Raw genomic sequence first — 24,419 nt, forward strand, 5'->3', positions numbered from 1 at the left:
TGTCCCTCCCCCTGCCCCAGTCTCTCCCCCTGCCCCAGCCTCTCCCCCTGCCCCAGTCTCTCCCCTGTCCCAGCCTCTCCCCGTGTCCTCTCCCCCTGTCCCAGCCTCTCCCCGTGTCCTCTCCCCCTGTCCCAGCCTCTCCCCGTGTCCCCTCCCCCTGCCCCAGCCTCTCCCAGTGTCCTCTCCCCCTGTCCCAGCCTCTCCCCGTGTCCCCTCCCCCTGCCCCAGCCTCTCCCCCTGCCCCAGCCTCTCCCCGTGTCCCCTCCCCTGCCCCAGTCTCTCCCCCTGTCCCAGCCTCTCCCCGTGTCCTCTCCCCCTGTCCCAGCCTCTCCCCGTGTCCCCTCCCCCTGTCCCAGCCTCTCCCCGTGTCCCCTCCCCCTGTCTCAGCCTCTGCCCGTGCCCTCTACCTCTGCCCCAGTCTCTCCCCGTGTCCCCTCCCCCTGCCCCAGTCTCTCCCCCTGTCCCAGCCTCTCCCCGTGTCCTCTCCCCCTGTCCCAGCCTCTCCCCGTGTCCCCTCCCCCTGTCCCAGTCTCTCCCCCTGTCCCAGCCTCTCCCTGTGTCCCCTCCCCCTGTCTCAGCCTCTGCCCGTGCCCTCTACCTCTGCCCCAGTCTCTCCCCATGCCCTCTACCTCTGCCCCAGTCTCTCCCCCTGCCCAGTCTCTCCCCCTGCCCCAGTCTCTCCCCTTGCCCCAGCCTCTCCCCCTGCCCCAGTCTCTCCCCCTGCCCCAGTCTCTCCCCCTGCCCCAGTCTCTCCCCCTGCCCCAGCCACTCCCCCTGCCCCAGTCTCTCCCCCTGTCCCAGCCTCTCCCCCTGACCCAGTCTCTCCCCCTGCCCCAGTCTCTCCCTCTGCACCAGCCTCTCCCCCTGCCCCAGTCTCTCCCCCTGCCCCAGTCTCTCCCCGTGCCCCAGTCTCTCCCCCTGTCCCAGCCTCTCCCCCTGACCCAGTTTCTCCCCCTGCCCCAGTCTCTCCCCCGCCCCAGTCTCTCCCCCTGCTCCAGCCTCTCCCCCTGCCCCAGTCTCTCCCCCTGCCCCAGCCTCTCCCCCTGCCCCAGTCTCTCCCTCTGTTCTAGCCTCTCCCCGTGTCCCAGCCTCTCCCCTTGTCCTCTCCCCAGTACTAACTTCTACCTGTTCCAGTCTCTCCCCCTGCCCCAGTCTCTCCCCCTGTCTCCATCTCTCCACGTGTTTCAGTCTCTCCCCAGTCCCAGCCTCTCCCCGAATCCTCTCCCCCATCCCAGTCTCTCCCCCTGCCCCGGTCTCTCCCCCTGCCCCAGTCTCCCCCCTGCCCCAGTCTCCTCCCTGCCCCAGTCTCCCCCCTGCCCCAGTCTCCCCCCCTGCCCCAGTCTCCCCCCCTGCCCCAGCCTCTCCCCCTGCCCCAGCCTCTCCCCCTGCCCCAGTCTCTCACCCTGCCCCAGTCTCCTCCCTGCCCCGGTCCCTCCCCCGCCCCAGTCTCTCCCCCTGCCCCAGTCTCCCCCCTGCCCCAGTCTCCCCCCTGCCCCAGTCTCCCCCCTGCCCCAGTCTCCCCCCTGCCCCAGTCTCCCCCCTGCCCCAGTCTCTCCCCCTGCCCCAGTCTCCCCCCTGCCCCAGTCTCCCCCTGCCCCAGTCTCTCCCCCTGCCCCAGTCTCCCCCCGCCCCAGTCTCCCCCCTGCCCCAGTCTCTCCCCCTGCCCCCGTCTCCCCCCTGCTCCAGTCTCCCCCCTGCCCCGGTCTCCCCCCTGCCCCGGTCTCCCCCCTGCCCCGGTCCGTCCCCCGCCCCAGTCTCTCCCCCTGCCCCAGTCTCTCCCCCTGCCCCAGTCTCTCCCCCTGCCCCAGTCTCTCCCCCTGTCCCAGTCTCCCCCCTGCCCCAGTCTCTCCCCCTGCCCCAGTCTCCCCCCTGCCCCGGTCCCTCCCCCGCCCCAGTCTCTCCCCCTGCCCCAGTCTCTCCCCCTGCCCCATTCTCTCCCCCTGCCCCAGTCTCCCCCTGCCCCAGTCTCCCCCCCCGGCCCCGGTCCCTCCCCCGCCCCAGTCTCTCCTCCTGCCCCTGTCTCTCCCCCTGCCCCAGTCTCCCCCCTGCCCCAGTCTCTCCCCCTGCCCCAGTCTCCCCCCTGCCCCAGTCTCCCCCCTGCCCCAGCCTCTCCCCCTGCCCCAGTCTCTCCCCCTGTCCCAGTCTCCCCCTGCCCCAGTCTCTCCCCCCGCCCCAGTCTCTCCCCCCGCCCCAGTCTCTCCCCCTGCCCCAGTCTCTCCCGCCGCCCCAGTCTCTCCCCCTGCCCCAGTCTCTCCCCCTGCCCCAGTCTCCCCCCTGCCCCAGTCTCCCCCCTGCCCCAGCCTCTCCCCCTGCCCCAGTCTCTCCCCCGGTCCCAGTCTCTCCCCCCACCCCAGTCTCTCCCCCCGCCCCAGTCTCCCCCCCTGCCCCAGTCTCTCCCCCCGCCCCAGTCTCTCCCCCTGCCCCAGTCTCCCCCTGCCCCAGTCTCCCCCCTGCCCCAGTCTCTGGTGAGGTTTAAGTGATCCAGGGTTCACTGAGCCTGTGCTGTGTCTTGCTGGCTTGTTTTTTACACACTGTTGCCTCGACTTTTGGCTCCTTACTCCTGAATTCTGCTGCCATAAAAATCCTGGGACAAACATTAAACATTAAACCATCAGCTGCCGCTTGGCCTGATTCGCCTGGGTGGCAGCGGCTTCCTGCTGAGTGACTGCCGGTGCCCGGGTCAGCCCCCAATGCAGGGGTGGGGGGATTGCTGGGTAGGCGGGGCTGGATGGGTGGGGCTGGGTAGGGAAGGAGCTGGGTTGGCGGGGTTGGGTGGGTGGGGCGAGGTGGGGCTGGGTAGGGGGGTGGAGGGGGGCTGGGTAGAGGGGCGAGCTGGGTAGGAGGTGCTGTGTGGGGGGGGGGTTGCTGTGTAGGGGAGTACGGGGTGGGCTGAGAGTTGGGGTGGAAAGCTGCAGGGGGGAGCTGAGCTGGGGCTGAGCTGGGTTGGGGGGAGCTGGGGGGCTGGGTAGGGGGGTGGAGGGGGGATGGGTAGAGGGGGATCTGGGTAGGAAGGACTGGGTGGGGTGGGTGCTGAGAGTTGGGGTGGAGAGCTGTAGGGGGGAGCTGGGCTGGGGGTGAGCTGGGTTGGGGGGAGCTGGGTTAGGGGGGTTTGGTCTGGAGGGGGCGGGGTGTTGGTCTGGGGGGTGAGTTGGTCGGGGGAGGTGGAGTTGATCTGGGGGAAGCTGACCTGAGGGCAGGGGGGAGATTGTCTGGGAAGGGATCTGCTGCTCAGGAGCAGTGGGGGCTGGTCTGGGGGTGCTGGTCTGAGGGGAGGGGGGAGATTTGGGATAGATTATGTAGCCTGACACCCAATGACATGGGTTACCTTATATCGAACAAAGAACAATACAGCACAGGAACAGGCCCTTCGGCCCTCCAAGCCTGTACCGGTCATTATACCACCCTTTGCCAAAACCCTCAGCACTTCCTAGTGCTTTACCCCTCTATACACCATGTATTTGTCTAGATACCCTTTGTACGCCATTGGTGTAATATACCCTGGCACCCAACAATATACTTGTATAGCTCAGTGATTGGCATCACCATGATTTGCTTTAATTTCTCACTAGACTACTTCCCGGAGTATGACTGCGCTGTGCAGGATGAGTTCAGGTGGACCGGCCACTTATCATCCCAGCTCTACAAAAACAAACAGGTAATTTGTTGCGATAATTCTGATGACCCTGTTAATCTTTTTGCCTGTATTTATCTCATGCTTCCCAAGCTAATAATCATTGAGCAATCAGAATCAGCAACTTTATTTCCCGACAATATCTCGGAACAAAGAAAACAACAACAGGAGGGGGGAGAGGGCATTCAGCCCCTTGAGTCTGTTCCACCAATCAGGTAGATTGCGGCTCATCCGCATCTCTGCTCCATCTGCAACCCAACAACTTGACAACATTTTCAGAATCTTTGCTAAAGTTGTGAATATTTAAGCCTGTTGTATTTTTCGAAAGAGATTTGGACAACGTCCAAAGAACCTCCAAAGAATAAGTGAATGGAGGGCTGGAGGGTGCAGGTAGGGGAGTGGGTCAGGTGAGTTGTACTTGCACTGAATGTAGAATTTACAGTGCAGAAGGAGGCTATTCGCCCCATTGGGTCTGCACCAGCCCTTGGAAAGAGCACTCTACTTAAGCCCAGCCTATCCCATAACCCAGTAACTCCATCTAACCTTTTTGGACACCAATCCACCTAAACCTGAAAATCTTTGGACTGTGGGAGGAAACCGGAGCACCCGGAGGAAACCCACGCTGTCATGTGAGAGTACCTTTAAGAAATGGGTGTTTAAGAAATGTGCCTTCAAGAAATGGGTGTTTACTACTGCAGTGATGTCAGAGCTGGGCTCTCTGTCAGTTTTTTTACTTTTGTTTTAGGCTGTTTGCTGCAGGGTGTGTTTTAGTTTCATTTTCAGTGTTGGAGCTGAAGCCAGACAGAGCAGGTGTACTGCTGTTCTCTCTGCCATGAAAAGACTATCTCTTGATCAGTTGGTGAATTCAGAATTATAAATGTTCTCCGCAGTGAATGTAAACCTAATCTGCTTCTGTTAAAAGGTGTTTCTTCTGTCTTCTGGATGTTGTTTGGGAAGTTATTAAGGATTACTTAGTGTTGTATTCTTTGGGGGTTGTATTTGAATTAATGGTTGCTAAGATGGTCACTGTATGTTTTAAAAAAGTTAACTTGAGTTCATAGAATAAACATTGTTTTGCTTTAAAAAATACGTTTCCATTTCTGCTGTACCACACCTGTAGAGTGGGCCGTGTGCTCCCTATACCACAATCTATTAAAAGCTGTGGGTCAGGTGAACTCGATGATACACTTTGGGGTTCTCTAAACCCTGGCCCATAACAACGCAGATATCGGGGGTGGGGGGGGGGGGGGAGTGCAGACTCTGCACAGACAGTCACCCAAGGCCGGAATTGAACCCAGGTTCCTGGAGCTGTGAGGCAGTAGTGCTAACCACTGTGCCACAGTGCCATGCCATGGATATGATGGGTCCTAATGTGTTAACTATTTATCTAGTTTTAATGCTCACATTCCTTCAACAATACAACACTGCTTTATATCTCAATGTAAAACTAGATGTATCAGGCACTTGTATTCGATTTAGATTTTTATGCAGGCAACTGAGAAACATACACTAATACAGCCCAGATGAAGACTATTCAACATCTCGAGCCTGTGCTGGCTCCTTTATGGATCTGTCCACAATTGTCTCAGTCTGTCCGCTGCCTCCTACAATCCTGCAAGTCTGAAAGTTATTTCCAATTTGCTGCTCCCACCCTTTGACACAAAGCTTTCCACATCATAACAACATGCAAAACAAAAACCCGCTGCATTAAAAAGAAAATCCTCATCTCTCCCTCTGATTATTTTTTCATTACCTTGGGACCATTGGAATAGGAGGATTAAACCTGACATTCCATGAAACCATGATTGATCCTCCACCTAACTCCATACACTCTCCCTCGACTCATACACCCTTTGTGTATACAGCTGTGTTCTTTAGTCACTGCCCATCTGGCCAGTCCAAACCATTCCTTTCTATTTATCCTTGTATTCCCTCATCATTTTCAGTACCTCAAATAAACCTTAACCTTATCTACTCTCAGAACAATCCCAAGTTATACCTGCTTCACAGTCAGGGAAAGAAAATAAAAGGCCTCCATTAGCTGGACCCTTACCTGAAGATGGTAGTGGATGTCGGAGGCCAATCATTGCAGCCCCGAAACATAAGAACATCAGAACTAGGAGAAGGAGTCGGCCATCTGGCCCCTCGAGCCTGCTCCGCCATTCAATGAGATCATGGCTGATCTTTTGTGGACTCAGCTCCACTTTCCGGTCCGAACACCATAACCCTTAATCCCTTTATTCTTCAAAATCTATCTATCTCTATCTTAAAAACATTTAATGAAGGAGCCTCTACTGCTTCACTGGGCAAGGAATTCCATAGATTCACAACCCTTTGGGTGAAGAAGTTCCTCCTAAACTCAGTCCTAAATCTATGTCCCCTTATTTTGAGGCTATGCCCCCTAGTTCTGCTTTCACCCGCCAGTGGAAACAACCTGCCCGCATCTATCGTATCTATTCCCTTCATAATTGTATATGTTTCTATAAGATCCCCCCTCATCCTTCTAAATTCCAACAAGTACAGTCCCAGTTTACTCAACCTCGCCTCGTAAGCCAACCCCTTCAGCTCTGGGATTAACCTAGTGAATCTCCCCTGCACACCCTCCAGCGCCAGTACGTCCTTTCTCAGGTAAGGAGACCAAAACTGAACACAATACTCCAGGTGTGGCCTCACTAACACCTTATACAATTGCAGCACAACTTCCTAGTCTTAAACTCCATCCCTCTAGCAATGAAGAACAAAATTTCATTCACCTTCTTAATTGCCTGTTGCACCTGTAAACCAACTTTTTGCGATTCATGCACTAGCACACCCAGGTCTCTCTGCACAGCAGCATGTTTTAATATTTTATCATTTAAATAATAATCCCTTTTGCTGTTATGCCTTCCAAAATGGATAACCTCACATTTGTCAACATTGTATTCCATCTGCCAGACCCTAGCCCATTCACTTAACCTATCCAAATCCCTCTGCAGACTTCCAGTATCCTCTGCACTTTTTGCTTTCCCACTCATCTTAGTGTCGTCTACAAACTTGGACACATTGCCCTTGGTCCCCATCTCCAAATCATCTATGTAAATTGTGAACAATTGTGGGCCCAACACTGATCCCTGAGGGACACCACTAGCCACTGATTGCCAACCAGAGAAACACCCATTAATCCCCACTCTTTGCTTTCTATTAATTAACCAATCCTCCATCCATGCTACTACTTTACCCTTAATGCCATGCATCTTTATCTTCTGCAGCAACCTTTTGTGTGGCACCTTGTCATTGGTTGAGACATTGGTTATAGAGTGCCTAAACACAAGGTCCTCGACCGAAACATCATCTGACCCTTAAGTGACCTCTATCACCCAGTAGGACAAAGGCAGCAGATACATGGGAACACAACGCCCATCAAGCTCCGCTCCAAGTCATTCACCATCCTGACTTGGAAATATATCGCAGTTCCTTTGCTGTCACTGGTTCAAAATCCCGGAACTCCCCCCCTATCAGCACTGTGGATGTACCTACACCTCATGGACTCCAGCGGGCCGAGAAGGTGGTGGTGAGCCACCACCTTCTCGAGGGCAATTCGGGATGAACTATAAACACTGGTCGAGCCAGCGATGTTCACTTCCTGTGAATAAAAATATTGAGAGAATGTTTTGAGAGGGGGGTTTGTCCTAATCTGAGAATCTCCCAGCAGTCAACTTGTTTCAATAAAGAGTCTCCAACAATTATTTCCACAGCTTCAGGACACTCTTGAACAGAAGGAGGAGGAACTTGCCAGACTCCATGAGGAAAACAGCAAGCTGAGACAATACCTGAACTCAACTTATGTCAAATCCTTGGAGGACAAGGCCAGGGTATGTGGTTGTCAACATGCATGCAAGCTTCAGGACTCTTAGCTCCTAATTGGTGCAATGGATTTTGCAAAAGATGGGATCAGATGACCCTAAATGTCAGAAATTATACATTTGCAGAGAATCTTTACGCTCAACCAGAAGATAGCAGCACTGAGGAATGGAATAAATTCCCATTTTGGGCCTGCAGTGTTGGGATCAAACACTCCCAGGTCAACTACAGCACAGGGTTGGATAGAGAGTAAAGATCCCTCTACACTGTTCCCATCAAACACTCCCAGGACAGGTACAGCACGGGGTTAGATACAGAGTAAAGCTCCCTCTACACTGTCCCCATCAAACACTCCCAGGACAGGTACAGCACGGGGTTAGATACAGAGTAAATCTCCCTCTACACTGTCCCCATCAAACACTCCCAGGTCAACTACAGCACAGGGTTGGATAGAGAGTAAAGCTCCCTCTACACTGTCCCCATCAAACACTCCCAGGACAGGTACAGCACGGGGTTAGATAGAATGCAAACGTTTAACACCTGCCCAGTAGGTAGTTAGTTGATCCCGACATCAGGAGAATGAGCCCCATGGTGCCAATGTGCCAGTTTTCATTTCCTACCCTTAACATCTGGATCATCTGGTGAATGACGATAATCAGCATGATGATTGGGGCTGCTGAGTGTTGTGGATTCAGCTTGAGTGGCGATTGGGATGGGACTGAGCCAGCCACGCCTTAGATAGGACTCTTTTGATTGTGAGTGAACACATTTTGGTGTCAGTTGTGGTCACTGTTTAGCACTCTTTACTCAAAGTTAGAACGTTGTGAGTTTAAAGTCCCGCTGCAGTAGATTATCTGGGAGTATATTGAGAGAGTGGGGCTGGAATGTTAAACTGTCTACCCACTTGGGTTTCGAAGACCCCAAGCGCCAATTTTGATGAAGACTAGGGGAGCTCTCACTGTTGTCCCGACTAATATTTATCCTTGAACCAATATCACTGAACAGGTTACCTCCTATTTATTGTATGGCTATTTGTGGGATCTTGCTGTGCACAAGTTAATATAATATAAAATAATCTTTATTGTCACAAGTAGGCTTACATTAAAACTGTAATGAAGTTAGTGTGAAAAGCTCCTAGTCGCCACATTCCGGCAATTGTTTGGGTACACTGAGGGAGAATTCAGAATGTCCAAATTACCTAACAGCACGTCTTTCGGGACTTGTGGGAAGAAACCGGAGCACCCGGAGGAAACTCATGCAGACACGGGGAGAACGTGCAGACTCCTCACAGGCAGTGACCCAAGCTGGGAATCGAACCCGGGACCATGATGCTATGAAGCAACAGTGCTAACCACTGTGCTACTGTGCCCCCCATTACATGCCCCCTTTTGTACACCACAAGACTGACCTGACTTCAAAAGCCCTTCATAGACTGTAAACTTCTTTCAGACTTCAAGGTTTTCAAAGTGATATTTCTCTTCATTAACGGAAGATTTTGAAAGTTAGAATATCTCACCGTGAATTTTTCTTTTAACAGAAATTATTGACACAAAATGGGCAAAAGAAAGGAGGGATCTTCAAATGTAAGAAGCGCCTGTTTCACAAGCAGGAGGAGCCTGGCCTTTACTGCGCTGACCAACCAGCATCAGAAAACCTTCCAAAGAGAGGACGAGGAAATTCAACCTGTAAAAATGGAAGTAGCTGCCACTCTGCCCAAGGTGATCATCGTACTCCCTATGTTGAATCCTGGGTGCTCAAGACTTTGGGATTAAAAGATGCCAACACGATTGATGATAGTTCTCCAGCTAACTACAGTGCCATTATTTCTGAGACATTGGTTGATTGCATCAGTGATCAACTGGAGATGATTGAGTTCCCCACGGACTATGCAATGCCAGCAGACTATGTCCAGGATCCTGCCGCTCCGATGGACTTCCTGGCCAACCCCTGCCCACTGGACACTTCCTGCAACAAACACCTCTCCCCTAGCTCCCACTATTCGCCCTTGGCTCGCTTGAGCGATGATGCACTTTACCAGCCCGCTGGGCCGCCTTTCTACACAGGCAAGGCAGCCCCGAATAAAACAGATGTGGCCTTCTCCACCTCGCTCAATCCCCACCGCAACGTGAAGACGCACAGCTTCTGCCAAGGCCAGGCGTTTGTGCAACGTGACGGCGAGGGAGGCTGGAGGTTCACCTGGGTCCCCAGCCAGGCTGACTGAGGACTAACCCCGTCATCATTCCAAACCGTTTACACAAACAGACAAGTTTGCATCACTTGAAATCCCGCAAACATGAAGGAGGCTAACAGCTTTGCACAAATTACCGACCAGTCTTGAATTTGTCTCTTTTGTAAAAAAAAACTCTGAAAACTAGACTCTCGACATTATATAGAATTAGGATAGTAATTTGACATTGTTCTGAGTGGAAGTTAGCTCTTTCTTCTTCTGGGGGGAAGATCATGATTAATTTGGACAAAGATAAAGGAAATACTCAGCAACCTGTTGACCGTGCATCTTCATACGGCCGTTTACCTTTGGACCGCAGTGAGGGACAACGTACCAGGAATATTCCAGAAACACCAGTGTGGATCGGGGGGCCTGGTAATCTGTCTTTTTAAAAACGGTGTTTTTGTTTGAGGGAGGAGGGTTAAGGAAGGAAACGGAGAGAATCGTCACCTTCTCCTCTTCAGGTAACACCTTGAGCTTCCACCTGAAGAGGCAGACATGACCTCAATCTGAGGGCACGCAAGTGACGGAACTATCTGTGCATAACCCACCAAGGGAACTAATACCTCAAAGGGTTTGAGAATTGGAGTCGTTTGGTCATATTTGCTGTGGTTGTTTGATTTCTATCCAATTGTTCATGCAGAGTGGAACTTGGCTGTGAAACATTTGCCTCTTGTGGGCAACCATCGATATAATATATTCCAAACCCCCCCCCCCCCCTCCCCCCTCCCCCCCTCTCAGAACTCCAGCCCCTTAGTGTCAAAACTGTGCCACTTCCCTCACAGTGACCAAAAAGGCACAGGAACCTGACGTAAAGAATATTGAATTTCTCTGAAAATGAAGAGGTGGAATTTGTTGGAAGTTTTTCTGATCGCGGCCACCTGTGATAAGGTTAAACATTTAGATCGACATTCAGAAATAGCAGCGAACGTTTTTAAAGAAGTTCACCTTCCCGGTAATTAATGGTGATCGTTTTGATTGCGCCTGGGTCCGAACACCGGGAATTAGCAGTGTGATCGGATGACAAAGAATTTACAGCACTGGCACAGATCGTGGGCGGAATTCTCCGACCCCCGGGTCGGAGAATCGCCGGCGGGCCACACGAGTCGCGCCACGCCGCCCCGATGCCCGGACGCGATTCTCCGCAGAACGGAGAATCGGCGCCACTGGGGCTGGCGTGGTCGGCGCGGCGCCGGTCGGGGTATGCGGCGATTCTCTGGCCCGGGCTGGCACGGGAGGGGGGTCCGATCCCGGGTGGGGCCTCCGTAGTGGCCTGGCCTGCGATCGGGGCCCACCAATCGGCGGGCCGGCCTCTCTGTCTGGGGGGGCCTCCTTTCCTCAGCGCCGGCTCCTGTAGTTCTGCGCCATTTGGCATCGGGGCTGGCGCAGGGAAGAAGGCCACTGTGCATACGCTAGATGGCGCCGGGCCAACTGCGCATGCGCGGGCCCCGTGGCACCGGGCTCACGCCGGGATCGGCAGCTGGAGTGGCGTGGGCTGCTCCAGCGGCGTGCTATCCCACTGTGGCCTGGAGAATCGGGTCTCGGAATGGGCGCCGAAGCCGGAGTAAAACACTCCTGTTTTTACGCTGGCGTCGGCACTTAGCCGCCCGATGGGAGAATCTCGCCCCATTTGTGTCAACGAGTCGATATCCCACATCAGCCTCCTCTCCCCCCTTACATTGTTCCTCCTGAGTTGCCAATTTTTAAAATCCATACTTGGGATGTGGGCATTACCGGCTAGGGAGGCATTTTTCCTTTAACCATCCCTAATTGCCCTTGAGAAGGTGGCATGAGCAGTCCAGATTGTGTAGGAACACACACTGTGCTGTTAGGAAGGGGCTGATTTATTCACGAGGAATTCATTAATGAGCCATTGAGATGATAACCCTGAGTTGTAGTCTCCTTCAAAGGCGGAAACATTGCCCCCTATGTCTTCCCTCTCAAACCCCTTCATAGTTTTAAAGATCTCTATTCGGTCTCTCTTCAGCCTCCTCTTTTCGAGAAAACAGCTCCAACTTGTCTGTTCTTTTCCGATGGGTCTTAACTCTCAGTTCTAGCATCACCCTTGCAAATCTTTCATGCACCTCCTCCAATGCCTACACATATAAATACGGGGGCAGAAATTATGTTCAGTGCTCCCAAATGTGTTTAAAAAAAAAAAAAATTTTTTTTTTACGAGCACCCAATTATTTTTTTTCCAATTGAGGAGTAATTTAGCGTGGCCAATCCACCCTAGCCTGCACATCTTTGGGTCGTGGGGGCAAAACCCACGCAGACACGGGGAGAATGTGCAAACCCCACACGGACAGTGACCCAGAGCCGGGATCGAACCTGGGACCTCGGTGCCGTGAGGCAGCAGTGCTAACCACTGCGCCGCCCTCCCACATGTGGTTTAACCAATAATTTATACAAAATTAACATACCGGGCGGGATTGTCCGATCCTCCAGCCCGTGTTTCCTGCCGGCCCCGTTCGCGGTGGTGGGATTGTCCACTCTCCCCGCCTGTCAACGGGATTTTCCATTGAAGCCATCCCACTCCAGCCAGCTGGCAAACCCCGTGGGCCAGGGCTGGCGAGGAAAGAGAATTTCAAAGGTCCAGAAATTCCAGCCAACATCTCTTGCTTTTGAATTCTATCCCTCTGGAAATGAACTCCAGTGATCAGTTTGCTAATCGTACAGTTTCTCAACGCGAGTTCCCAGTTATACACTGAAACCCCATTATTACATCTATCAGGTGCCCATTATCACTGTGTCCCCCTCGTTTGAGTGCCATTCGGTCCCCAATTGTGCATAATTAAAATGTGGAACTAACAATTCCTACTAAAAAAGATTGACAAAATATGTCTCAACAGTTTCCTGAAAATCAGTCCACTGGATATCAATGTATTTGAATATTCAGGGCCAGACCTGGGACGGCTGAGTGGGTGGGGGAGGTGGGGGCGGGGGTAAGATTAATATTGGGCTATATGTAAAATAGTGATAGAAAACGGAAAGCCTATTATCCACTTGTCCCTCCAGTCTGCCCAACAGGAAAGGAAAGCAGCCCGTGTATAAAATAAGCTGCCATTTTGTGGTTTATTCTGCGCAATCGTCCCCCCGACTAATTTTTCTGCCATGCTCTCTATAACAGAAAGATTTGATAGCCAACGACATGAAAGAAAGATGTTGTCAAAGTCACCGGTATTGCAGGCAGAGTCTGGCTGTAATGCAGAACAAAAACGACCTGGCCAGGTATCTTATGTTATGAGAACCTTTCTTATCTTTCATAAAAAGAAAGAAAAATTAACTTTAGTAGGTTTTTATGCCTCTCGGATGCACCAAATTGTTTAACAGTCAGTGAGGGACTTCTTGAAGTCTAGTCATGTTTGTAATCCATATCCATAGATCCTAATCCATAGAATTCCTGCAGTGCTGATGGAGGCCATTCAGCCCATCAAGTCTGCACCGACCTTCCACAAGTGCACCCTGCCTAGCCCCACTCCCCCGCTCTATCGCCGCAACCCCACCTCAGCTGCACGGGTTTGACACTAAGGGGCAATTTTAGCATAGCTAATCCACCTAACCTGCATACCTTTGGACTGTGGGAGGAAACCGGGGCACCCGGAGGAAACCCACGCAGACACGGGGAGAACGTGCGAGCATCACACAGTAATTGTAGTCATTGACAGTCGCCAAGTCCGGAATCGAACCCGGATCCCCGGCACTGTGGGGCAGCAATACTAACTACTGTGCCACTGTGCCGCCCCTGTAATGTAAGGAATGCAGAAGCCAATTTGCGTCCATCAAGGTCACAAAGATAAATATCATGAGAGTGAATTTTACAAATTTGCACTTTGAGAATTCAGGTACAGAGATGAACTGGTCCCAGGGGATCTCTGCCCATCTACTTTACAACCCTGTTGGGACCCCATTCGCTGCCCTGGCTCCTCAGAGGGAACAGTAGTAGGGCTATGAGGAAAGAGCAGGAAGGTGTGACTAATTGGATAGCTGTTTCTGAGGGACAGTACAGGTATGATGGGTTGAACAGCCTCCTTCCATTCTGCATGATTCCATGTGACAAAGATATAAAATCAATTCTGTGATGTAAGTAGATAAATGGGACACCTGAACTTTGAAGGAATTACCTGGGGACTTACCCAATAATTAGACCATTATAATAGACTGGGTGACTCTTAATAAATAACCGAACCGCCTTCAGATTGACAGGGGCTCCCAGATACAATCATTGGCAAATGACCATCTGGTTTGTTACTCAAAATTCTCTTGTTCCATCTCTGTCCTGTGCCAGTCAAAGTAGTGACTAGAGCACTGCAATTGTTCAGGAAATGTGACTATCATTCATTCTTTAACACTGCCCATGGTGTCACGTAGTTTTATCTCTTATTAAATGAGACTGGGATCATATGCTGCTCTGATGACCTCTACTGCCAGAATTGTCTGTCGACACACACTCCTCACTCACATACCAAGATATCTACTGCCAGAGGAACTGTATCCCAGTGAGGAATCAATGTGGAGCTGTATCCCAGTGAAGAATCAACGTGGAACTGTATCTCAGTGAGGGTCAATGTGGAACTGTATCCCAGTGAGGAATCAATGTGGAGCTGTATCCCAGTGAAGAATCAACGTGGAACTGTATCTCAGTAAAGGGTCAATGTGGAACTGTATCCCAGTGAGGGTCAGTGTGGAACTGTACCTCAGTGAAGGGTCAACGTAGAACTGTATCCCAGTGAGGGTCAATGTGGAACTGTATCCCAGTGAGGGTCAATGTGGAACTGTATCCCAGTGAAGGGTCAACGTAGAACTGTATCCCAATGAGGAGTGAACGTGGAACTGTATCTCAGTGAAGGGTCAATGTTGAACTGTATCCCAGTGAGGAATCAATGTGGAACTTTATCCCACTGTAGAATAAATGTGGAACTGTATCTCAGTGAATGGTCAATGTGGAACTGTATCCCAGTGAAGGGTCAGTGTAGAACTGTATCCCAGTGAAGGGTCAGTGTAGAACTGTTTCCCAGTGAGGAGTCAATGTGGAACTGTATCCCAGTGAGGAGTCAATGTGGAACTGTATCCCAATGAGGGTCAATGTGGAACTGTATCCCAATGAGGGTCAATGTGGAACTGTATTCCAGTGAAGGGTCAACATAGAACTGTATCCCAGTGAGGGCCAATGTGGAACTGTATCCCAGTGAAGCATCAACATGGAACTGTATCCCAGTGAGGAATCAATGTGGAACTGTATCCCAGTGAGGAATCAATGTGGAACTGTATCCCAGTGAAGCATCAACGTGGAACTGTATCCCAGTGAGGGTCAGCGTGGAACTGTATCCCAGTGAGGGTCAGCGTGGAACTGTATCCCAGTGAAGCATCAATGTGGAACTGTATCCCAGTGAGGATCAGCGTGGAACTGTATCCCAGTGAGGGGTCAATGTGGAACTGTATCCCAGTGAAGCATCAATGTGGAACTGTATCCCAGTGAGGATCAGCGTGGAACTGTATCCCAGTGAAGCATCAATGTGGAACTGTATCCCAGTGAGGATTAGCGTGGAACTGTATCCCAGTGAAGCATCAATGTGGAACTGCATCCCAGTGAGGAATCAATGTGGAGCTGTATCCCAGTGAGGAATCAATGTGGAACTGTACCTCAGTGAAGGGTCAATGTGGAACTGTATCCCAGTGAGGAATCAATGTGGAGCTGTATCCCAGTGAGGAATCAGTGTGGAGCTGTATCCCAGTGAGGATTAGCGTGGAACTGTATCCCAGTGAGGAATCAATGTGGAACTGTATCCCAGTGAGGAATCAATGTGGAGCTGTATCCCAGTGAGGAATCAATGTGGAGCTGTATCCCAGTGAAGATTCAGTGTGGAACTGTATCCCAGCGAGTTTTTAAAACCTCCAGGAATGCAAGAGAGGGCAAAAAACGAATTGAGAAAATAATGTGACCTGACAAACTTTCTGTTTTGTGTTGGGAAATGTCCCCATAAGTGAGGCTTCTAACAAATTTACTTTAGTAATGTAAAAAGTACTCTGTCAGCACCTGTTTATATGGGATTTGAGGCAGGAGATCACAGTGCTGTGGGTCAGTTAGATTCTGGATCCTACTCTGGGGAACTGCCAAAGGCAATCGCTAAAGACCTTGTCATATTGACAGGTTGGATGTTAAAAACTGCCATGGTCTGAAGTAATCTTCCAAAATGTCGAGCCCTTGTCTGAAAGTGTTATTCTATAACTTTAACATTGGTAATGGTAAAGTTAGCCTCAAACTATTTACCCAGTAACCAAAGTCATTAAAAGATGCATCTTTCTAGCACCTTTCACCATTTTGTGCTGTCCCAAAGCACTTCACAAGCCAGTGGAGTTCCTTAGCAATGTTGTCACTGTTGTAACTGTGGAAGTCAATTTGAATGGAGCAAGCTCGCACACAAAACGACCGGAACATGAGTTATTTTGTGGTTTTGTTTGAGGGATGTATATTGGCTAGGACACTATGGAACACGCCCCTCTTTGTCTCCAGAATTGTTCCTTGGCATCTTTCACATCCTCCAGAGGGTGAAACCAGTGGCTTTGGGTTCATCTCGAGTCTCATCTCGGATAGTACCGCCCTCCCCCTGGGTATTGCACTTTTGTGCTCAGGTCAGAAGAGTGGGACTTGAAACCACATCTTTCTGACTCCGAGGTAAGGGTGCGATTCTCACTGCGTCATGGCTGACACCAAGCTTCAGGCCAGCCGCTGACAGAGGGCCAGCTGTCAGCTCTCCTGACGTTTACCACATAAATCGGCACATTCCCAGTCTCTGATAACCAAATTCTGCCAAAGCTGGGGTGGGGCGGGCTACGTGGTTAACTCTGGCCCCCTGTCCATTGGAGGGACTGTTCCTGCTCCTGATCGCTGTTTAGTGATATCTGCTGAACTACCGTCTATCTCAGCCGTGATAATCTCCATGTTAGAATAGTCTATTAGCGTACTGTGCATCCTCACACATGACTATTGATCAATTGGGCGAGATACTGAAAAATGCCCAATACCTAAATTTCCCGGAATCGTCCTCTAATAAAGAGGCAGGAGAGGAGGGAAGAAAATTGTGCCTGCCTCTCTTTCTGTCTCTCTTGTTGTCCCAAATTTTTCCCTCTCTCGCCCTACATATTTTGACCATCTCTTGTGTTCTCTCTCCTCCGCACCTTTCTGAGTTTGCCTCATCGCTCTTCCTCCATTTCTCTTACTTTCTCTGTCTCTCTCACTTTCTAATCCACATTCCTCTTCATCTCCCTCCACACCTGTCTGGCCCTTCATCTCTTTTTCTTCACTTCTTATCCCCCTTACCTCTCTTTCTCTCCTCTCCCTCTCACTCCATATCCCTTCTCTTTCCCTCTTACTACTCCTATTTACTCTCCACCATATTTCTCCATCTCTTCCCTATTTTTTCCACATTTCTCCTGAAGCTGCTGACCCTTTGGTCCCAGTGCCATTTGATAGGGACAGGGCACCCCACAGAACCTCCACCTCTTTGTGTGTGAGTCTGTGCAATGCGCATTGGGAAGGACAGTTGACTCCGAAAGGCATCAGCATCAAGCCCAATCGGTACATACGCCTACTTCCAGCGAGCGTCAATGGATAGTGATGAGAAAAGTGGCAGCAAGAATCCTGACCAGTTCCTCCAAATAAACAGTTGTAGGCACTGAGGACAATTGCTAACCAATCATGACTTTCTGATTCACCTCTTTTATACCTCTCGGTGGTGTCCGACATTGTGTGTGTGTGTTGCTCTTTGAACTTTGTACTTCACTATAGTTTCACTAAATATTATTCCTGAATTCCCCTCCACCAACAGCTAACCACTGCCAGGAGGGATAGGATGAACTCCAAACAGAACATTTATTTTTTATCAGTTCCTAATAAACTGCAGAAACACTGCCCAGAAACCACTGTCTTTAAATATAACCTGAGAATGGTGTCCGATGAAGCTGGACATGTGGGAGATTTCACCCTGAATTCTAACCCAGGAATTAACCATTGTATATAATTGTGCATTTTGTATAGATTTAATGTTCATGTGAGAATTAGCTTTGCTTTTTTTTAACTCTACCAATGTTTGTCAATTCTAATTGGATGTAAACATTTTTTTACAACTTCACTTGGTTCTGTTCTGTCTGAAACGTAAGACAATTAAAACGACTAAGTTTGTTCTGTTTCCGGAAAGTTCTGCCTACTATTCAAAACAGAGGTTCAACACAGGGAAGACTACCGACACCGGATCAACAGGAAGGAGCCATTCAGCTCCTCGAGCCTAACCATTCGTTTAGACCAGGGCTACGCTGTTCCTCATTTCCATTTTACAGCCTTTCAATACATTATTCCATTAAACTCACAATTTACAGAATGCTAGTTAGATTATTATGACAACGTGACTTGGATTAAAATTTTTCCAAAGCACTTCATAAACAGTGAAGTACTTTTGCAATGTAGTCGCTGCTTTGTTGTACACTCTCCCATATAAGACTATGCATAATGAAAAATGAAATGAAGTGAAAATCGCTTATTGTCACGAGTAGGCTTCAGATGAAGTTACTGTGAAAAGCCCCTAGTCGCCACATTCCGGCGCCTGTTCGGGGAGGCTGGTACGGGAATTGAACCCGCGCTGCTGGCCTGCCTTGGGCTGCTTCAAAAGTCAGCTATTTGTCCCTGTGCCGAACCAGCTCCTAACAGAGTAACATTGGGGGCTTCAAGAAGGAGATTGCTAAATGTTAGAGCCACCCCTTCTGACTGATGCTGCTTTGAGTGTGTGTACAGGCTAAAAACCAAAACGAAGTCCAGGACCTTTTCAGATGAAAGTTCATGAGGTTCAAAGATGTCACCATAAATTATGTGGTCTTGTTAACAATAACATGACACAACTCCATAGTCATACTCACATCTGGATATTTTTCATTAGATCATTACACAACTTCTGCTCAATGATTGACTCAGGGGTGTGGGATCCTCAATGGATGGTGTTAAGGAAGGGGGGGGGGGTTGAGGTAAAAATCATTCTGGAGCATTTTCAGGGCAGCTGGCACAGGTTAGAAATACCGTCCACACTGTGCTCATCAAACACTCCCAGGACAGGTACAGCATGGGGTTAGATACAAAGTAAAGTTCCCTCTACACTGTCCCCATCAAACACTCCCAGGGCAGGTACAGCACGGGGTTAGATACAGAGTAAAGCTCCCTCTACACCGTCCCCATCAAACACTCCCAGGATAGGAACAGCATGGGGTTAGATACAGAGTAAAGCTCCCTCTGCACTGTCCACATCACACACTCCGAGGACAAGTACAGCACACGGTTAGATATAGAGTAAAGTTCCCTCTATACTGTCCCCATCAAAAACTCCTGGGACAGGTACAGGATGTGGTTAGATACAGAGTAAAGCTCCCTCTACACTGTCCCCATCAAACACTCCCAGGACAGGTACAGCACGGGGTTAGATACAGAGTAAATCTCCCTCTACACTGTCCCCATCAAACACTCCCAGGACAGGTACAGCACGGGGTTAGGTACAGAGTAAAGCTCCCTCTCCACTGTCCCCATCAAACAGTTCCAGGACAGGTACAGCACGGGGTTAGATACAGAGTAAAGCTCCCTCTACACTGTCCCCATCAATCAGTCACAGGACAGGTACAGCACGGGATTAGATACAGAGTAAACCTCCCTCTACACTGTCCCCATCAAACACTCCCAGGACAGGGACAGCACGGGGTTAGATACAGAGTAAATCTCCCTCTACACTGTCCCCATCAAACACTCCCAGGACAGCTACATCACTGATTGCATAGAATTCTAATTCTTGCTTCCCATTTCCGCAATGAAGTTTTGCTCCATGCTCGCAATAACTTCCAACTGTAACGTTGAAGCAATGAGATCTGCAGCACAGCATTCATCCCTTCATGCTGGCTATTTTGTTTGTGATAAACAATGAGTCCCACTGCCCTATGCTTTCCATATAGCTCAGAGTCTGCTATCAACTGCCTCCTTTAATTCAAAGTGAAATGGCACAGTGGAGAGATACATGTGACCTCCTACTCAGTGGTAAGTCCCTGTACCCTGGTTACTATGGAGGCAGCGGCCCAGGTCGAAAGTAAAGTGTACATTTTCAACACTTGGAGACAACTGTCAGACGTACTGACTGCGAGACCATGGACATAAGGACATGCAAGTAGCAGCTTCTATCAACAGCAGAGGAAAAGGTTGTTTTGATTCCCGTGGAGATTTATAGACATCAGACGCTGCCCTGACTCCTCTGGCAGGCAAAGTCACCTGAGTGGCGCTTGCTGCTGAAAGTCTGTTCAGGGATTCCCTGAAGACAGGGAATCAGCTTTCAATGGACGCTGGACATTGTGACCCAGTGACGTTCTCAGTGTGTGAATCACAAAAGGTTTGCATGCAGGTATTGTGAGTAGTTAGGAAAGCTAATAGAATGTTATTGATTATTGCAAGGGCAATTGAATAGAAAAGTAGAGAGGTTATACTTCAGGTATACAGGGCATTGGTCAGATCACATCTGGAGTAGTATGTACAGCACTGATCTCCTTATTTAGGATCATCATAGAATCACAGAATCCCTGCAGTGTAGAAGGGGGGCCATTCAGCCCATCAGGTCTGCACCAACCTTCTGAAAGAGAACTCCACCCTGGTCACACTGCCCCGCCCTATCCCTGTAACCCCACCCAACCTGCACATCTCTGGACACGAAGGGGCAATTTAGCATGGCCAATCCACCTAACCTGTGGTTGGAAACTGGAGCACCCGGAGGAAACCCACACAAACACAGGGGGAACGTGCAAACTCCACACAGACAATCACCCAAGGTTGGAATTGAGCCCGGGTCCCTGGTGCTCTGAGGCAGCAGTGCTAACCACTCTGCCGCCTTGCCGCCCCAATTTAAGGACGAATGTAATTCATTAGAAGCGGTTTAGAAAAGATTCACTAAATGAATACTGGGAATGGGTGGGTTGCCTTCTGAGGAATGGTCGGAGAGGCTAGGCTAGTGTTTGCTGGAGTTTAGACGAGTAAGAGGTGACCTGACTGAAACATATAAGATCTGGAGGGGAGTATTGAGAGGGTGGGTGAAGAGAGGATGTTTCCTATTTGTGGGGGAATCTAGAACTAGGGGTCACCCATTTAAGACAGCGATGAGAAGGAAGTTTCTTCTTTCAGAGGGTTGTGTGTCTTTGGAACTCTCTTCCTCAAAGGCAGTGAAAGCAGAGTCTTCGTATGTTTTCAAGGTAGACGTAGATATATTCTTGATAAAAAAAGGGGGTAGACAAAAGCTTACAATCAGATCAGCCAAGTTCTTATTGAATGGCGTAGCAGGCTCGAAGGGCCGAATGGCCTCCTCCTGCTCCTAACTCATATGTTGGTAAATGGGGGAGAAATCAGCCTGGTGGAAGGTGGGAGTAACGTAGACTGCTTCCTGTGAGCCTGGCCGCGATCTAACAGCCCCATTGATGGTGGGCGCAAATCCTTTACTGGCCACCAAATCTCACAAGAGGCCAAAGGTGGGAGTTGCGCCAGCCTTTGGACTGTGGGAGGAAACCGGAGCAGCCGGAGGAAACCCACTCCGACACGGGGAGAGCGTGCAGACTCCGCACAGACAGTCACCCGAGACCGGAATTGAACCCGGGTCCCTGGTGCTGTGAGGCAACAGTGCTTACCACTGGCGTCCTCCCCGTCAGCAACTCTGAAGTGTTGGCTAGTGTAGACTTGAGAGATGAACAGACACTTCCAACACTGATGAAGGTTCAACTCAATTTTATTAACTACTTCTAACTAACTAACACACGATGACTGTGGGTCTAAATGATGCTAACTTGAACCAAAGACCTAAGCCTTGTCCGAATCAGTTGAGTCTCTCAGCACGTGGTGAGAGTCTGTGCTGGGCTGGATGAGTTCTTGTTACACTCAGAGGCAGCACCCAGAATGAGCGGGAACCGTGGTGCCCTCTGCCTTTATAGTGTGTGTATTCTAACTGGTGATTGGCTGCGGTGTTTGTACATGTTGAATGGTCCCTGTGTGTGTCCATCAGTGTGTGTCTGCACCATGATATACTGGTGTATATTATGACAAACCCCACCCCCACCGATGACGTGATCAAGTCGATGCCCAGAAAGGGTGTGAACAGTAGGCTGGGAAGCGAAGGGGAGATATATTTTCTGTAGTTTAATGTATTAGTTGCCCACTAAATAATGTTTGGGTCATTGACTTTAGCTTCTTTACTCCAGTAAAAGTCTCAAAATATCAAACATTGTGTGAATTTCTGAGTCGGTCACTGGGAAATTCACATCTCTTTTTGAAAGTTATCGGTCACTATGGGGATTGTAACAATTTTCCAAATCTTCATTAACTTTCCTCTTCATCTCTCCTACTCTAGTATCTCCCCAATGCCACATTTTCCCAGCTCAATTCAACCTGGACTTGTCCAAAGATGCACATTCAATGTCAAGATATGCGTGACATTTAGTCAGCCCTTTGCAGTGGACTAGCACTCACTAAAAGTTGGGGTCGGACAGTTCAAACCCATTTCACATGCACCAGACAGATTCTATTATGACCATTAAGCCCTATAAACAAATAAAAGCTCAGAGGAAAGGTCAGATCCCTTGTTGTCAGGTATAGGGCCGAAACCTGCACATTGACCCTGCCTCAAAAGGTAGATATCACTGATGAATTGCTAGGAGTCTGGACCAGCCATAAAATCCTAGATTCAGAAGCCGGACTTCAAAGTAAATAAGGCACACCTTGTAACCACTCACTGGTTGCCACAGCAATGTCTGAATGAAGTTCATGTGGAGTATTTACTCTTTGTTCCACTTTTTATTAATTCATTTAATGTGACTTTTTAAAGGATGATAACGACATTGATTGAAAGGGTGGAGGGTACGTTAATTCTTCTTCAGTTGCTGTTTGGGTTCCAGTGACCTCTGCCTTCCTCCAGTCACTAAACTGTTGACATTTATACTTCATATTGTTTTCCTGAAAAATATTGGCAAAGTCATATATTGGTTTACAACAAACACCCGTTAATTCACATTGAAACACTACGTTTATTTCTGGACTTACCGAGATGCACTGGGAGAAACCAAAAGCAAGCGATGGAGCAGTCACAGAGAGAGAGAGAGGTCAGAGAAATTTCTAACTAGTCGCAAACGGTTTTGATCGCAAAATCAGGGAGATTTAGTAGTTTATGGGCGGCACGGTAGCACAGTGGTTATCACTGCTGCTTCACAGCGTCAGGGTCCCAGGTTCGATTCCCAGCTTGGGTCACTGTCTGTACAGAGTCTGCACGTTCTCCCCGTGTCTGCGTGGGTTTCCTCCGGGTGCTCCAGTTTCCTCCCACAATTCCCGAAAGATGTATTCTGAATTCTGTGTACCCGAACAGGCGCAGGAATGTGACGACGAGGGTATTTTCACAGTAACTTCATTGCAGTGTTAATGTGAGCCTATTTGTGACACTAATGAAGATTATTGTAAATTATAAGTACAGAAAACATTAAAAACAAATGGATATGTGCAAATGGAAATTCAAAAGGCGAATAGAATGCTTGTCTTAATCACAGGTTAAGACAACAAATTAGAAATGACGATATACAAAGGTTTGGTTTGGCCAGATTCTGTTGTGGTCACCTTAGCTCAGGTGAGATGTATTGGTTATTGAAGGGGTGCAGAGGGGATGTATGTCTAAAAGAGTTGAATTATTTTCTTGCGTATTGAAGTGTTTCGGATAAAGAATGAATTGATCGGTTAGATCGAGAAAAACCTGATGGGGCAGTCCGGAACAAGAGAATGTAACTTTAAAATTAGAGCCATTAGGGGTGATGTGAGGAAGCCCTTTCTCACACAGAGAGGAATGGAGAACTGGAGCCCTGTGCCCTTGAAACCTTGTTGAACCTGAGGATCAATCCAAAATGGCAAAACTGAGATTGATAGGTCTTTGTTGGGCAAGGGTGTCGAGGGTGACAAAACTAAGGCAGGTCAATGAAAATAATGTACAGATCGGTCATATGTGAATAGTGAAACAGGCTTGAAAGAGTTGAAAGTGCTCCAACGTCCCTATGCTGGCAGGTGAAGGTAATAATAATCTTTTATTCTTGTCACAAGTAGGCTTACATTAACACTGCAATAAAGTTATTGTGAAAAGCCCTGAGTCGCTACATTCCGGCGCCTGTTCGGGTACACAGAGGGAGAATTCAGAATGTCCAAATTACCTAACGAGCACGTCTTTCGGGACTTGTGGGAGGAAACCGGAGCACCCGGAGGAAACCCACGCAGACACGGGAGAACATGCAGACTCCGCACAGACAGTGACCCAAGCCATGAATCGAACCCGGGACCCTGGAGCTGTGAAGCAACAGTGCTAACCACCGTGCTACCGTGCCGCCATGGTGAAAAATGGTTCATGAAGACACATTTTAAGACCACTTTCTGCCAGAGCTGAAGGTTTCCTCTATGAATTCTAACTGCTAATATCACACAATCTAGATTGACTAAATAAATCCAGAACGTGGTGTTTGTAAATTGATGTACAGATATATAAATCTATCTTTGTGCATTAAGATTTAGCTATAGTCTTGCAATAGATTTATAGAATGCCAATCAGCCAAACAAACATGCACTAATGATATTCTCTCCTGTTTGTTCCATGTCTGTTAATAAATGTATGCACTCACATATGTGTGCACTTTCTG

At 49.4% G+C, this 24,419-nt stretch overlaps 1 protein-coding gene across 1 annotated transcript; it reads left to right on the forward strand.

Annotated features, from left to right (window-relative positions):
• Nucleotides 1–3,544: 3,544 nt before the first annotated feature.
• gmnc (geminin coiled-coil domain containing) lies at nucleotides 3,545–10,382 on the forward strand. Its single transcript, XM_038815448.1, has 3 exons — nucleotides 3,545–3,655; nucleotides 7,366–7,482; nucleotides 9,009–10,382. Exons 1-3 carry the CDS (start codon nucleotides 3,545–3,547, stop codon nucleotides 9,690–9,692), a joined length of 912 nt encoding a protein of 303 aa, XP_038671376.1. The 3' UTR covers nucleotides 9,693–10,382.
• The last annotated feature ends 14,037 nt before the right edge of the window (nucleotides 10,383–24,419 follow it).

The sequence above is a fragment of the Scyliorhinus canicula genome, chromosome 13, assembly GCF_902713615.1.
Source record: "Scyliorhinus canicula chromosome 13, sScyCan1.1, whole genome shotgun sequence".
Taxonomy (NCBI): domain Eukaryota; kingdom Metazoa; phylum Chordata; class Chondrichthyes; order Carcharhiniformes; family Scyliorhinidae; genus Scyliorhinus; species Scyliorhinus canicula.

Coding starts and splice junctions, on each gene's coding strand:
- gmnc (XM_038815448.1), top strand. CDS start 3,545: ATGATTTGCTTTAATTTCTCACTAGACTACTTCCCGGAGTATGACTGC. Junction 3,656..7,365: donor AGCTCTACAAAAACAAACAG/GTAATTTGTTGC, acceptor TTATTTCCACAG/CTTCAGGACACTCTTGAACA. Junction 7,483..9,008: donor CCTTGGAGGACAAGGCCAGG/GTATGTGGTTGT, acceptor TTCTTTTAACAG/AAATTATTGACACAAAATGG.